General features: G+C 28.6%; 1 protein-coding gene across 2 annotated transcripts; it reads left to right on the top strand.

Annotated features, from left to right (window-relative positions):
• Positions 1 to 248: 248 nt before the first annotated feature.
• LOC100573251 lies at positions 249 to 5,240 on the top strand. Of its 2 annotated transcripts, none has more exons than XM_003247304.4 (5): positions 249 to 1,004; positions 1,203 to 1,420; positions 3,359 to 3,615; positions 4,408 to 4,624; positions 5,037 to 5,240. In XM_003247304.4, exons 1-5 carry the CDS (start codon positions 980 to 982, stop codon positions 5,163 to 5,165), a joined length of 846 nt encoding a protein of 281 aa, XP_003247352.1. In that variant the 5' UTR covers positions 249 to 979; the 3' UTR covers positions 5,166 to 5,240. The 2 variants fall into 2 exon arrangements, with proteins under 2 accessions (XP_003247352.1, XP_016663278.1); XM_016807789.2 differs by lacking the exon at positions 249 to 1,004 and adding an exon at positions 1,023 to 1,128.
• Positions 5,241 to 16,322: the final 11,082 nt, after the last annotated feature.

A 16,322-nucleotide genomic window follows, 5' to 3' on the forward strand; every position in this document is an offset into this window, starting at 1 on the left:
ATAATGACTGCATTTATAAATAAATCGCCTAGGAGGATGAAAGTTGTAGATTGGACATAATAATAGTATTACCTACAAAAATGTACCTTATATTTAATAAGTTGTTTGCAATAAATTATTATAAATACAAAATTGTTAAATATTTTATTAATTTCAGCCGGATGTATTTAGTATTATATGTGGTCACATAATAAGTATACAAATTATCTCAATTATGTTTTATAATGAAAACAGTATACATTTAATTTTTTAAGATTTTTTTGTTGGCTCCCCAACAAAAAAGAAATCCTGGCTACGCCAGTGCAGACACCGTTTATTCTTTCTTAATACTATATGTAACTCCTATTTTTTTGTAAATCCTTGCCATAGACGTAGGGTGAACATATATTATATTGAGGAGGTAGTTCCCCTTTAAATTTGTATTGTACTTAATGACTAATGTGCCATTTCATGGTGGGAGCCCCTCTGAGCCCCCTGCTCACCATTATATTGAATTCTGTTTGCGATCGGTCGTCACACACTGTATCGTTATTATCTTTCATCTTTGCTGGAAATGATTGCACAGGTATAGTCCATTAGGCAAAACATAATTTAGACTTGAGAAAAATCTGAAATCATAAAATTATATCTAACATCCAGATTTTTTATTACACAGAATATGCCTATACTTGGTTAATTCCTAAATGCCTTACAAATTTTATATCATAAAAATAATATCTGACCGTAATCCATCCACATTCAGCTAATTTTTTCTTGAAACGTTTAGCTCAAAATAGGACACACTATACTGAACATGATAGTTGATACGAAATACGATAATATAATATCATCATTAAATGTTTAGTTTCGTATTATCGGTTATTTAAACACGTTGTTATGTAAATAGATTTAAAACATGTTTATTATTTGTTAATACATCAAAATATAAATAATATAACAACTACATTTAAAAAACAAAAAAATATCGGGTCAAAATAATATGGAAAAAGATTGTAGAAATGCAGGTAAAATAAATAATAATTTATGAAACTTGAGAATCTGACAGTGGCGGATCCAAGGAGGGCAAAGGAAGCATCCCCCCATAAAATTAAGCCCTGGATCCGCTACTGGAATCTGATGACTGATGGTGTAAGTGTTGCATCAGAGGTTTTAAAATAATACAATAATTCAAATTTTATTTTAATTATACAATGTATTTTAAGACGTTGAAAACGAAGTGTGGAAATCAAAATATTTGTTAATGCAACATGAATGGCGTTGCCAGCAAAATACGATCGGTCGATTGGAAATTCAGGCGATGAAACTCCAATCCCAGTTAAAACGACAATCTCAATTTTGTTCAAGAACTGGGTATATATTAGGTTATTGTTTGTGGAAAGCCACTCAAATTCCAGACGTCATCAACATAATTTTTATAAAAGTAAATACACTTAACAAAAATAAAACTCTTATATCCTTATCAAGTTGTAAACGAATAATAATTGTGTATTGAGAAAACTATCATAAATAAGTAATAATAGACTACTATAATAGTAATGTTAGAACTATGGTCAGATTAAAACGTTAAGTTCTTAGATAGATAAAATTAAAAAATCAAACAGATTGGTTAGTTTTTTTTCAATTAAATCGTATAAATATAAGTAAAAATAATTAAATCGAATAAACTATTTTCATATACCTGAATTATATTATTATAATTATTCTTATTTAGTAGGTACCTAACAGGTCCCATAATTTTTTCTAACCACAACGAATTCTTTACTTATGTGTTGTATGAGTATTCCTACAAGAATCGATTTCATTTCAATTATACGTTTTAATTTTATAAATCCATAGTAGGTAACCCGGATTGGTTTTTTTTTTTGTCAGCGATTTAATTTATACAGCGCATAGGTATTACAGTAAATATTCACTGGCGTCATCTATGGAATGAGACGGTGTCTGGATGTGGGAATTAGCACCCCATGCCATGGCTTGTCTTAACAACTTTTTCCTAAAGTATATAATACACAAATTAGTACCTACTTAAAATATTGTTATTTATCATATTATGCTCATTAGTTACTTATTAGTATCCCAATAAATTAGATTAATAATAATGATAAAGTGAATGACGTTACTGATTACTCAACTATTTAACTAGGTATTTATGACTTAGCTGAATATAATACTATTCCAATATATTACAGTGATATTATGCTAGGAAGGAGAAATATTCAAAACATTATAGATGTAGGTGGTTCGTTAGTAGTATTTCAGTATTAAAATCAATGACTGGGTTGTTTGCAGTTTTTGAAATTCATTACTGTAATTGTATTTTTATATGTACATTTACATGCAGGCCATGTATTATTATTATCGTAACTAAAATATCTAAAATGGTTTTTAAAAATAATATGCAAACCACAGTTGTAAGGTCACGGGCCAAATTAAAAATACGGGTTTTGAATATGCAAATGTATACCTTGCGTGGCTCTACTGGCTTACATGACGTAGCTACTGGTTATTTAGCGTAGCGAGGGAGCTACCAATTTGTTTAAAATTTTTAATATTATAACATTTATTTTGTTTCAATTACATTTATTCTTCACAGGGTTAATAGGGTTTTAAACATTTATAAATATTGTAGTCTTTCTATGGTACTTATAGAATTGAAATTCGACACAGCTGCGCGTATACGATGCTGCACCAAATAGGCTAATTTCATAAATCTGAATAGGTCGTTTAAAAAAGAAAACTAACTTAATTATATAATAGTTCAAATTCTTTGTTGGAAAACACTCTTTTCCGGTGGTTAATAAAGTGCTTCATCATTTCTATTTGACTTATGATTTGATTTGCAATTAGTAGTAAAATATTTGAATTCGAGCAACAAAAGTTGCAAAATGTTTGTTAATTCATGAAATATTAAGAGAGCATATTTTCAGTATAGTATTACAATTTGCAGTACAATTAAACAATAATACAAAAAGGTTTAATTTATTACATTTAAAATGTTAAAAACTTAACAAACTTACGTATATACCTAAATAAATAGTATATTATTCTGAAGTATTTTTCAAACAGATTTGTGTTTGTTATGTCAATTTTATTAAATATTCTATGGTTTTGAAAATATGTATGTAGGTACCTATATAATCCATTCGGTGCTATAGGTACATTCAACAACGGTAGGTAGGTACTTCCGTATTACAAACACTCATAATCACGAAACACTTTCGGACTGTGACCTTCGTTGCAAATTACGTTTAGATTTATCTCGCTACAAAAATAAAGCTGATAATATTTGCAATATTTCATATTTTCGTCCGACAGCGTTTAACTTTAATCTCGCAATTTTTTGTGTATACTTCTGTAGGACGAAATATTAGAACTATCTGAAATTATGAGCGCTGTACTCACGTCATTTAATGATACCTATCAAACAAAGATACCTATTACGGATACGGAAGAAACAAGATTTGTACTGAGCATCATTGGATTGGTAGCCAATTTGTCCACGGTGGACGCAGGTCGACGATTCTTTTCACAAACTAATAGCGGCAAAAATGTGATTCGGCTTATAGTTTGCATACTAATTCGCATTCCGTCTCCATCTGCAAACCAGTTGAAAAAGTAAACAATTACGTATCTTAACACATTTTTAAATCTTACGGCCTTCGAGTATTATGTGACTATAATAAATTGCCTCGGGACAGTAAATAAACTAGGCCCCTTAACTAATATTATTATCCATATGAAAATTAAAAATATACTCGTATAATATCGTGGGGCTGCTGAATTCTACGTAAAAAATGTTTTAAACAATTTCAATGAAATTAAATAATAGTTTTGATTACGACTTGATGTACGTATTTTTTTACCGTCACAAGGTCATGTTCACGGTGACAGTCCAATTTCGTGGTGTACTGATAATAATAACTATACCTATTATAATATTACAACTTGTTTATCGTTGTTACAACTTACTTGTACAGCCATGGACCGATGTAGGACTTTTTATTAATTCTAAAATCTAAAATTTGTGAAAAAAAGCGATCCTTTTTTATGAGCAAACAAAAACAAGTCTTTTAAAATTCGCAACCTATTGAGAGTTCAGAGTTCTCTAAGGCTTAGAATCTAATAAGTGTTCTGTTGTATCAAAAAGGTTGGGAAAATACTTACTGGTTTACTTAAACCTGTATTATACACTTGTATTATACCACAGATTACCTGATTATATAAAACCTGTGATAAATCTGTGATTATACATTGGAAGTAGGTAATAGGTAATTCAAGTTTAGGGAACTTAATTTCGTATTGTCATAATTTCACCGTTATCGTTTATTGATTGTGTTATAATAGCAGCTAAATAGGAAGTATTCATTATAATAAATTGTTAATTATATTGTAAAATTCGTTTTTTAGAATATCGTATTCTGCATTATACAACGTAAGCAATTATACAGTCAAAACAGCATCACAGATTATAAATGCCGAATTAATAACTGTAATAAATAATGACATTAAAGATGCAGCTCACACAAATATTGAACCTGACCTACGGTATTATGCACTAAAACTACTCCAGTCACTCATTCGTAATGTTTGTAATAAAGCAGTATATGATATACTGTCAAATAACGTAAGTATATTAAGACATTTTGACTGAATTCTTATGTGACTATAGGTTTTATATTATATATTATATATTTTTTATTGTCTATTATATATTTTATCCACCCAGCACCCTATATTATATTCTTATAACATTTGACATTTTGACCTATATTTTATACGTATATGTATTAACATTTTGAAGGAATTCAATAAATACCTAGGTATCTGTACTAATTTTTTATAATTATTTTATTTTTTATGCAAAATTCCAATTTATTATTTCACAAAATACCTATATTTGTATAATTGTATTTTTATTTGTACTTACAGTTTTCGCCTAATATATTATACATAATATTTTAAACCTACCTAAAGAGATGAAAATAAATGTATATAGTAATTAAGTGTAATATACCGTGTTTACAATCACTTTACAGATCGAACTGTCCCGATTAGTAAATTTAGCATCCGCAGTTGACGTCGAAACCGAAAATATATCAAGAAATATATTGGACGCTTTCAGCAAAGCAAAAGAACAATTTGAAACCAAAATCCCCATGTCATAATAATTTCATAACGTATTATTGCAGTTAATATGTTAATATTTGCTGAAATATATCAAATTTCGAGCTTACAAAAAATTCCTATCATATTTTATTACGTGTTTAACAATTTGAAAGTTTCTTTTTATTATTTAATATAGATTGTGCGTTCATGATATACCCTTGGCCAATAACAAACTTATCATATTTCGCAATACGGTTAAACATAATTTGTTTGAGGAAAACAAATCACGTCAATATCGATATTTTGAAAATACGTATACGTAATGAAATTGAAAAGCTACGCATTTTAAATAGGTACTTGAAAATATGCAGACGACTAAATTTCAAAAGTCTGTTTTGCGGAGAGGGGTGAAAATATATAATATTATTATGGGTTATTGACACGCCGTCGACTTTCTGATGGCCATGACCGTATCGTCGTTACCTAATATATGTGCACTTCGCCGATGAGACGACAGCGTAACGGAATAGTATATTAGTGTGTTAATCATATAAGTTCTCGCAAGGGCTTGTCATTATTCGCGGATGCTGCACCTATGCCTCCCTACCAAAAGCGGCACACAGAACGGGTCGGCGACTCCGCGAATTTAAAAAAAAATGTTTATCATAATATTATTTGTATACATATATTATTATATTTAACTTCAGTTGTGCATAAATTATTTACGATAACCAAATACAAAATATAGTTAAATGTATATCATGCAGGATAATATTAATATAATACGAGTATATAACTTTTCGACATTGTTGAACGGTAGTCGTTTTGTGATACTATATTATTAACTTTAGTATTCTAATGTTCATGATTGCAATATTAGACAATTATAAGATATGATTATAATATACCGTGATAACTTATGAATGAGATATGATTACAGTGAAATTATGCACTTCAGCGGTTCAATATGGCATTATGCCATTATGTAACAGGCAGCGTACGTCCTCACCATGCGTAGGTAGGTAACTATCATACGACGATGTCGGTTCGAATATTGTATATGACATTATGACGTACCTACGGTACTTATAGATGTGTGTTTTTTTTAATTGATCTTAAAAAATCAAATACCCGGCATCTCTGGCTGTTATAGTTATGGTTAAGGAATTAATAGTAATTTACAAATGTGCTTATATGAATATAAATATGTGAATACACATATTATATTATTTGTTATATAGGTAGGTAATAACAATAAATAATATTATAATGTCTTAATTCTTTTTTGAGTTTAGAGAATTCGAATTACGATGTGAGAATAACCTATGTAAAACTAGGTACCTATATATAACTATAATAATTATTATCTCTGACATGTGAGAAAGCAATATTTTTTAGAGTTACTGTTTTTCATTTTTATTAGCAAGTACGATTTAAGATAGTACTAGTGTTAGCAGGTAAGGGTCCCAGTCTAGAAACTTCCACATGACCCCTTATCATCAAGTTGCACCACTGTGGAACCTTGTCTTAAAATTTTAAACCATAGTTATAAAAGTTGAATATTTTATACATTTTCAACTAATAAATAATTTATAAATTTTCAATCTGATAATTAAATATTAATGCCGTCAACATTTGAACTTTAAATGCTTATACAAAATTAAGCTTATGTATTTTTCATATTTTTCAACTGCTACTGTAACAATATTCAATATATCAGGATCCTTGTATAACATTTTCAGGCGTTTTACCCAATAAATACAATTTTATTGACATGTATAGCAAAAAATCTAAATTTAATATTATGTCCATAAACATGTCCTTAAAGCGAGTCAAAATATTTAAAAAATTTTATGAAGTATCAAAAATAATAAAATAAACATATGGTTGGTAAAAATGATTATTTTTAAGAAATTACCTACATATTTAACATTCTTTATTCATTATCAAATACAAATTGCATTAAAAAAAAAATAAAAAATAAACGGCAAGGAAAACGGTCACCCATTCAGTTACGTAGCAAAAAACCGCTGGCTGAGCCGAAGGAAACTTGATAGAATCCCACGACCGCCAGAGGTTGTCCTTATGGTGATAGTAAGTGAAAGAAATATGATATTTAACTTACAATTTTATATAATTTATATTCTTTCGTATTTTTTATGAATTTCGAGTTTTTTTTTATACAATATACTTCCGTTTTACGCAGTATTTTGGTTATTTTTACCAAATTTTAGAAAACAATTTAATGAGAAATAGTTTTTTACGTTTAAATATCAAATCTGGTATGAAAACATAACAATTTTATGAACAATTAAAAAAAAAACCAAAAATATTAGAAAATGTAATTGCTTTAAGTAGCTTAACATTTGGGGTTTAAAATTGAGCCGAAGGAAACTTAATAGAATCCCGCGATCGCCTGCAGAGGTTGTCCTTTGGTGATAGTTAATAAAAGAAATATGTTATTTAACTATTACAAATTTAGTTGTATAGTATAGTAAAATTATTTTTTTTTTTTAATTTAAAAATATATATTTACACTCTATACGACAGGGTATAATATTATAATAATAAGGAAGTATGGTGACATAAAAGAACATTAATTGTAGAGTAGGAAAGCTACCAGCAGTGCCACCTGACAAGAAATACTTTACTTATAATTTACTTTAGATTTTAATAAATATTGTATTTTTTTTCATACAATATATAGTGTAGTTTTACGTTGTTTTTATATTTTTACCCGAATGTATTTAGAATTACTAGAAATTTTAATTTTATCCACAACTAGGTAGTTTTTTAAAATATGTGTCTATAAAAAATATATGATGACAATTCTTGTACATTTCTAGATTTCTGTAATAGACTAACAACTACCTACGTACTTATGAGAAACTTTGTATTTAATTTTGTAGCCTTACTATATAGATATAGGTAATTATTGTAGTTGTCAACACTCACATTATTATTATAATTATTACTACAACCGTCAACCACTAACTGTAACAATAACATAATGGTGGGTAAGCCAAGAAGAATAATAGTGTGTAAGCCATTAAAGCTCGCGTATTCCACGAAAGACAAAATTAAAAAAGGGTTCTTCAAGCAAGTAAACAAAACGAGTAAAATAGGTATAAGCTACCCTACAGTCGTCCAACTCGTATTTTTATGACCTAACCGTTTCATGGCCTAATGCACCAGCTAATAATTACTCGCACTCAAGTAAAAACATTAAACACGTCATTAATCGAGAGAACAGATATGTTGTTGTTACATTTAAATTTGATAATAATATTACAACCAACGATATTAAACTTAAATTGCCAAACGTAAATCTACAATGTTACACGCTTAACCTGTAAATCGGAGACAACCAAACTACGTACGATGTCCTCGATTAAAAATAAGGATGAATTTAAAATTAAAATAAGTGTTTTCATTCATTTTTTATTATTTGAAAAAATTTAATTTCTCTAGAAACTAAAACTGTACTTTCTAAACACCAGTTGTCAGTGAGGCAGTCGGAACCCCACTATAACTACTATATATTATTATTATAAGGTATTTAATGCTTCAGGGTGACGTCATAATGATTAGTTATATTATTATAATCATTTATAACGTCAAAAATGTTCATTTTAAATACTCGAAAATGGCCATCGCATATTATAGCAACGATGCTGCAGTTTTCACTTATAAAATATATTATATGATATATGATTTGTTCTCAATAATATTTTAAGCCCCTCCAAAAATTGTTGCACCGCTGCAGGCAAACACAAAATAATCAGTCAACAGCGTTCGAACGTAATATTATCATTTGAAATCACACGGGTCCACCAGGGGCATAATTTCACATTTTTTCATGGGATGCAAAACCAATATTGAAAATCTAAAGTAATACCAGTCGCTCGAGTCATCCAATGAATTTTTTTCAACACACTTAGTATAAATGTAGATAATTTTATAGAAATTATAAAAAACAAATAATAATAATGTTGTTAACAAAAATGTTTTTTAGTTTGTTTTATACAATATTATAATATGGATCACCACAGCTCTATCATAGATTAAACATACATAGATAGCCAACGGCTGCGTAGAATTTGGAAACTATGTTTTGGTTTAGTTATGTGATATTGTGATCACAGATAGCGCAGCTAGTCGTTGTGAAAATAATATTATTGTCGTCCGGCGACTGACTCTGTATTCTCAAATTTCAAATTATTATTTATTCTCAATTCTGTATTATATTTCTGTGTGTTTACTTCTTTAATATTAGAATGGTGTCCGATTTGGTCACCTAACGACCGGAATTCGAGCAACAAAGAGTAAGGACAAGCACAGGGGCGGATTTTTTCGGCCCGGGAAATATGGATCAAACCGGCCCTGCACCGAAAATATGCACCCCCCCCCCCTAAAAAAAAATGGTCATAATTTTACTCAAATTTCAAAATTTGTTTAGTTTCACCACTAAATTAGTAAAATATATAATAGGTACCTATTATTTATTAAATGCTATAACAGTTTTAGGTTAGTCTGCAGATAAGGTTAACCTGTTCAGACTGATCTAACTTGAACTTGAAGTTTAATCTTATTATATTTTATATTCTGAGCGGAGCGATGAATTTATTGAATTTACAAATGTTACTGAAGATAACAACATAGAAGATGTCGGTGAAAATAGAAAAAAAAAAATAAGCAGAAACAATGATACTAGGCAGTATAGCCAGTATAGAAAGAAAAATAGAAATCATGGGTTAGAGTATACTACAAATAAAGGGAAACAAGTTATGGCTCGAACATCAGAATCTCTTTTGAACTGTAGAAATAACTGCAAAGCAAAAGTTGATGATAATTTACGTACACAGTTATTTAATTTATATTGGTGTATGAATGATTATAACAGACGTAAAGCTTATTTATCAAGCTTGATTACTAGTTCTAATAAGAAGGTTGTAAGGAAAAGAAGAGATACACCAAAAAAGCAAAAAAATAGAGAGAAGGTATACCATTATGCTATACCAAAAGATGGAACCAATATACCGGTTTGTAATGGCTGTTTTTGAAAAATCTTTGGTGAGAAAAAAGGGTTTTTATCAAATATTTGTAATAATTCTTTAACTTCTCCAGCAAATACATGTTCACCTGACAAGAGAGGAAGTGGTCAACCTAAAAATAAAAGATCCACTAATGATATCAAAATGGTAAAAGATCATTTGAATAAATTACCAGTGTACGAGAGTCACTATTGTAGACAAGAGACAAACAAAAAGTACCTTCCTCCATACTTTAGACTTCAAAGAGCTTATGATGATTATGTAAAAACTGTAGAGAAACCAGTAAGTCAGACCCTTTATGAGAAATATTTTAAAGCATCTAACTTAAAGGTTAAAAATCTTAAAAAGGATACATGTGCTAACTGTGATAAATTTAAGATTAAACTTGCAAATAATAATATACAAACAGCCGAAAAAGAAATATTACTCGAAGAAAGAAATCAACATCAAAATGATGCTGAAGAGGCATATCAAACAAAAAGGAACGATATATCATCTAATTCAAATGAAAAATGTACAATTTCTTTTGACTTACAACAATGTTTGCCTACTCCAAGTTTAGAAAGTTCAGTGGCATTTTATAAAAGGCAGTTATGGACGTACAACTTAACGGTTCATAACTCTGCTAATTCAAAAGCTTCATGCTATATATGGTACGAATCAATAGCAAAAAGAGGTGCTAATGAAATTAGCTCATGCATTTACCATTACCTGAATAATTTACTAAAGAAGTGTCACATATTGTAATGTACAATGACTGCTGCCCCGGACAGAACAAAAATGGCATTATTATGGCTATGTGTTTATACTTTTTGGAAATTCAAAACACCATAAAAACAATAAATCACAAATTTATGGTTCCGGGACATTCAAGAATGGAATGCGATTCCGACCACGCAAGAATCGAAAAAATTCGTAAAAAATATTCTTCTACCATAAATCACCCACACGATTGGGCTCAGCTTATTCGTTTTGCTGGCAAAGATAAATTTTGTGTGCTTGAAATGGATCAAACCAAATTTTTTGATTTTAATACTTTGATGAAGAAAAAATATAATTTTAAAAAAAAAATGAAGAGGGAGCACCATTTGTTTTTAAGAATGTTAAATGGTTAGGTCCATTAAATTAGGGAAGTGGCCAGTGCGTCTCGTAAAAAAATATTGTTGACGGCATCAAGAATAATAGTTCGCACACTAAGATCATATAATATAATCGTCATGGCTCTAAATTACAATATTTTTTTTCTTCAAATTTTTCATTTCTAATCCACTCTTTAAGTAATACCTGTGAATTCATAATTCACTCCTCAAAGGATTACAAAGGAAACCTTCTAGAATTTAATTTAGCGAAACTATTAACTGCTTCAATAAGATCTGGTATATCAGCTTCTTGTTTTTCAGTTGCAATAACCATTAAATCACTTAACCTCTCCCATAGTTAAGCGCAAATAATTGTTCACTCTTTTCAATGTCGAAAAAAAGCGTTCGTTGGAAGCAGTACTAACAGGCAATGTTAAAACTATTGTTAATATTTTTAAGGTTTCTACAAAAGCAGATGGTAGTTTAGATAGCATTTCTGTTAGTGTTATTATATCAGGATTAATTTCTTTTTATTTAAGTAGTTCTTGGATGGAAGAAAATTCAGAAGATAAATATATAGAGTTAATTTTAAAATGCCTATAATGGTTAAAAAAATTTTCAAGATAAACAGAATTTGATTTCAAAAACTGATCACTGTTGGAATTAAAAATTTCCATAACCATCAAAATATCATTATTAGTACTAGAAACCCGTTTTTCTATTTCAGATACAAATCTAAAATCTTCTTTTTAAAAATCTAAGTAACATAAACTTAGTTTTAAAAACTGTTTTCAATCCCTTTCCTAGTAAAAAACATTTTTGAAAATTTTTTTGGGCAAAATTGTTCCTCGACGATGTCGTAAACTACCTAGCTAGCTCATTTGCATTAATTATTACACCAATGACGATAAATTACAAATCTATATTATTATTATACTTAGTATCGTAAATTGCTGTATAGTTAATACACAATAGGTACGCCCGGTACTCGCGGGAAAAATACAATTGATTTTTTAATAATACAATGCCTCTGTTTTCACGGTATGACATTATAATATATATTATCGGCATAATAATATTATTATAAATAAATGTGCCGAACCATTTGTGAACGCTCAACTGTATGTTATGTACTTATGTGACAATAATATAACATTTACAAACTAATCATTACCTATGTTATTGTGTTAGAAATTATATTTTAGTGGTTTGATGACATTAGGTTAGGTCAAAAACATAACAAAATTGTGATATAAGAGACGACTCCTTGTAAAGTCTGCACACATCTACATATGTGCATACAAAGCGGTATCCTAATGCCGTTACCGAGTGACTTTTCGTAGTATTTTTTTTTCTCGAAATCTTGAGTTTTTAGACCTACGTGATCTATCGACCACCCGAATAGGCTGACCATAAGTTTCTTTGAAACGGGATTGTCCTTATTTTTAGCAACGTGCCCCTTTGTCCTGACAAACTTTGAACGGGACGATTTTTACTCGTTTTTAGATTATAGTCCCGTTAACTTCGTATTATAATTTATTGGTATGTGCGTAAAAGAAAAAAACACCCACGCGAAACAAATAGGTACACATCATTAAGTTTACAGATTTATTATAGGTATTGAACTGTTGAAACCAAAAGTTGATAGAACCTATATACAACAGTTTTTGTACAAGGGAACGTCGAGTGACGTTGAACAATTTTTCAGCTATAACCACGAGACATGGTCGCATAATAATAATATTGACATATTGCAGTACTGTGAAATACGCACAATGTAATTATTATGGGCCTGTACGACCGTAACCATTTCCAACGACATGACAGCACATCTAACAAGCAAACATTATCTCCAAAATAAAATAAAACTATTACTTATACAGTTTTTGGAGGTATTTTTCATAGAGTCAACTCAAATTTGATAATTTCACTTTTTTTTTTGTTATACATTTACCGCCTCAGGGTTACCCTATTTTTGGAGTAGCCCTAGAGTAGTGCACAATTTACAATACACCAAAAGTCGGTGAACAATTCTCAATGGAAAATATCCGAAATAATATTGGGATTATTCCGGAATCAAATAGAATAAAAATAAGTTCCGGAACTTCGGGCAACCAAATCCGTTTACCAGCGACTGCCTCTATCCCAAGGCTGGGAATTAACGAGTTAAAAAGTTAAAGTTAAGTTAATAAGTTAATTTTATATTAACTTTTTAACTTAACTAGTTAATTTTGGCTTTTCATTAACTTAACTGTTAACTTACTAAATTTCTTTTTTAATTAACGTGAAATTAACGAGTTAATTTTTCATTTCAAGAAGTAAGTTAAGTTAATTTATTTTGTTTTTAATTTTATCATATTTCACTACTTCAGTATATTTCGTTTTCATGTAAAAAAATATTTATCGTGAATTGTTTAAAGTAAAAAATGTATATAATTCGAATTTAACTAATATGGAAACACTGTATAAAATATAAACACTATAGTCTATAATTTAGTTTTGGGTTGGAAAAAAATTAAGTACGTTAGCGTTGTATAAAAAAATTAACTTTTTTTTAACTTAATAAAAAGTTAACAAAAAGTGTGTATTAACTTTTAACTTAACTGAGTTAACCTATAGTCAAATTAACTTTTAACTTTTAACTTTTTGTTATTGGTGCATATTAACTTAACTTAACTGAGTTAAAAAAAATCATTAACTTGCCCAGCCTTGCTCTATCCTATACGGCTATACCAGTGTCTGTTATGCTCGATGTTATCATTGTTATCGACCAAATGGAGTGTAATGTAGACACTATGTGTAGGCTATGTGTAAAAATAAGACATACCAAATAAAATAATTTCATTTGGTGTTCATACTACAACAGTATTCATGATAATAAATCATAAAAACTAAAAAAATGTTATGACTTATAAATACATTTTCAATAGATACAATAACCGGGTGTCCGGGTATGTCCAATTTCGATTTTGGACATGCACGGTTATTGCAACCCACCAGAAAGCAAAGAATCTAGAAAAGCTAGACAATGGTACCATTCAAAGAAAAAAAAGGTGGGTAAGTGTATGTCGCTCTGCTGTACAGTAGGTTACAAGTGGGTCACTGTATAATGGATAGAATTAAATTTGAATTCAATGATATAATATCACTGGATAAGAAAAACGATTCTGAGTGGAGACGGTTTGTCAGTCTAGTTATTAGACATACCTATTATAGGTATACTTATCTATAGTATTAAAAAAAATTTGACCTATAATAGGTATTAATAATAAATTCCAAATTAATCATATCACAATATCAATCAGGTAACGCGTTATACACCAACAACACACCGTGGTACTATCATAGATATATAATAGTATACTTTAGAAGTTTCAAGTACCCACAAATAATATTATACAATTGTTACAATCACAACGAAATAACTAAAATAGTTATTCCAGGTTTTTTAATATGTAATTTCGTCTAAATTGGAAATTAAATTGACTATAAAAATAAACTGTGCTTATGTATTTCTTAGAATTTTTGGCGACATAATTAAATATTTACGTGGAATCTTGTTTTAAATTTTCAATCCTTAGATATAAAAGTTGAACATTTTATAAATTTTTAACTACAAAATAATTATTCAATTTTAAATTTGATAAATTTTGTCAACATTTTAACTTCAAATGCTTATAAAAAAAAATTGTGCATATGTATTTTTAATATTTTTCAACTGCTATTGTAACAATGTATCAGGAGCTTTGTATTAATTTTTTACACTTTTTGGCCCAATAGATAAAACTTTATCGATATTTATAGAAAAAAAAACTAAAAAAATTGAAAACTTACAATGTCCGTAAACAGCTCAAAAAGAGTCAAATTATTTTCAAAATTTTATCGTATATATAAAATGCTAATATAAACATTCAGTGAAATTTTCAAGTTTCCACAGTCATTCGTTTTTTAATTACAACAAAATAAGAAATATCTAAATAATCGTCTCATAATATCGAGCAAATATCAAATGTTGTAAAAATATGAATTTCAAACACTCATAAAAATTTAATTTGACTTTCTTATAGACATTTTTTTTGTTGATAAAGATAGATTATCCTATAAGGAATCTTGTATTACATTTTAAAATCTTAGTTCTAAAAAGAAAAATTTTTACGAATTATAAACTCAACATAATTAGGTAATTTCGTGATTTTTCCATATTTTGTCAATTTTTGAACTTTAAATGCTAATAAAAAAAAGGTGGGTAAGTGGATGTCGCTCTGCTGTACAGTAGGTTAGAAGTGGGTCACTGTATAATGGACAGTATTAAATTTGAATTCAATGATATAATATCACTGTATAAGAAAAACGATTCTGAGCGGAGACGGTTTGTCAGTCTATGTATTAGACATATATATACTTATCTATGGTATTAAAAAAAAAAATGACCTATAATAGGTACCTATAATAAATTCCAAATTAATCATATCATAATATCTATTAGGTACTTATAAGTTATAACGCGTTATACATCAACAAAAAACCGTGGTAAAATCATAGATATATAATAGTATACTTTAGAAGTTTCAAGTACCCACGAATAATATTATACAATCACAACAAAATAACTAAAATAGTTATTCCAGGTTTTTTAATACGTAATTTCGTCCAAATTTGAACTTAAAATGACTATAAAAATAAACTGTTTAAATGTATATTTTAGATTTTTTGGTAACAGAATTAATTACTTCATGGAATCTTGTTTTAAATTTTTAATTCTTAGATACAAAATTTGAACATTTTATAAATTTTTAACTACAAAATAATTTTTCAAATTAAGATTTGATAAATTTTGTCAAAATTTGATCTTTAAATGCTTATAAAAAAAAATTGTGCCTATGTATTTTTAATATTTTTCAACTGATATTGTAACAATATATCAGGAGCTTTGTATTAAATTTATACACTTTTTGGCCCAACAGATAAAACTTTATTGATATTTATAGAAAAAAAAACTAAAAAAATTTAAAACTGAAAATGTCCGTAAACAGCTCAAAAAGAGTCAAAATATTTTCAAAATTGTATGGTGTATAGGAAATGC

The sequence above is a fragment of the Acyrthosiphon pisum genome, chromosome A2, assembly GCF_005508785.2.
Source record: "Acyrthosiphon pisum isolate AL4f chromosome A2, pea_aphid_22Mar2018_4r6ur, whole genome shotgun sequence".
Lineage (NCBI taxonomy): Eukaryota > Metazoa > Arthropoda > Insecta > Hemiptera > Aphididae > Acyrthosiphon > Acyrthosiphon pisum.

Bases quoted from the DNA above. Each gene is read 5' to 3' on its own strand.
- LOC100573251 (XM_003247304.4), top strand. From the start codon at position 980: ATGGAAAAAGATTGTAGAAATGCAG. The intron at 1,421-3,358 runs GTAAATACACTT...ATACTTCTGTAG, and splicing joins TCAACATAATTTTTATAAAA to GACGAAATATTAGAACTATC. The intron at 3,616-4,407 runs GTAAACAATTAC...TTCGTTTTTTAG, and splicing joins TCTGCAAACCAGTTGAAAAA to AATATCGTATTCTGCATTAT.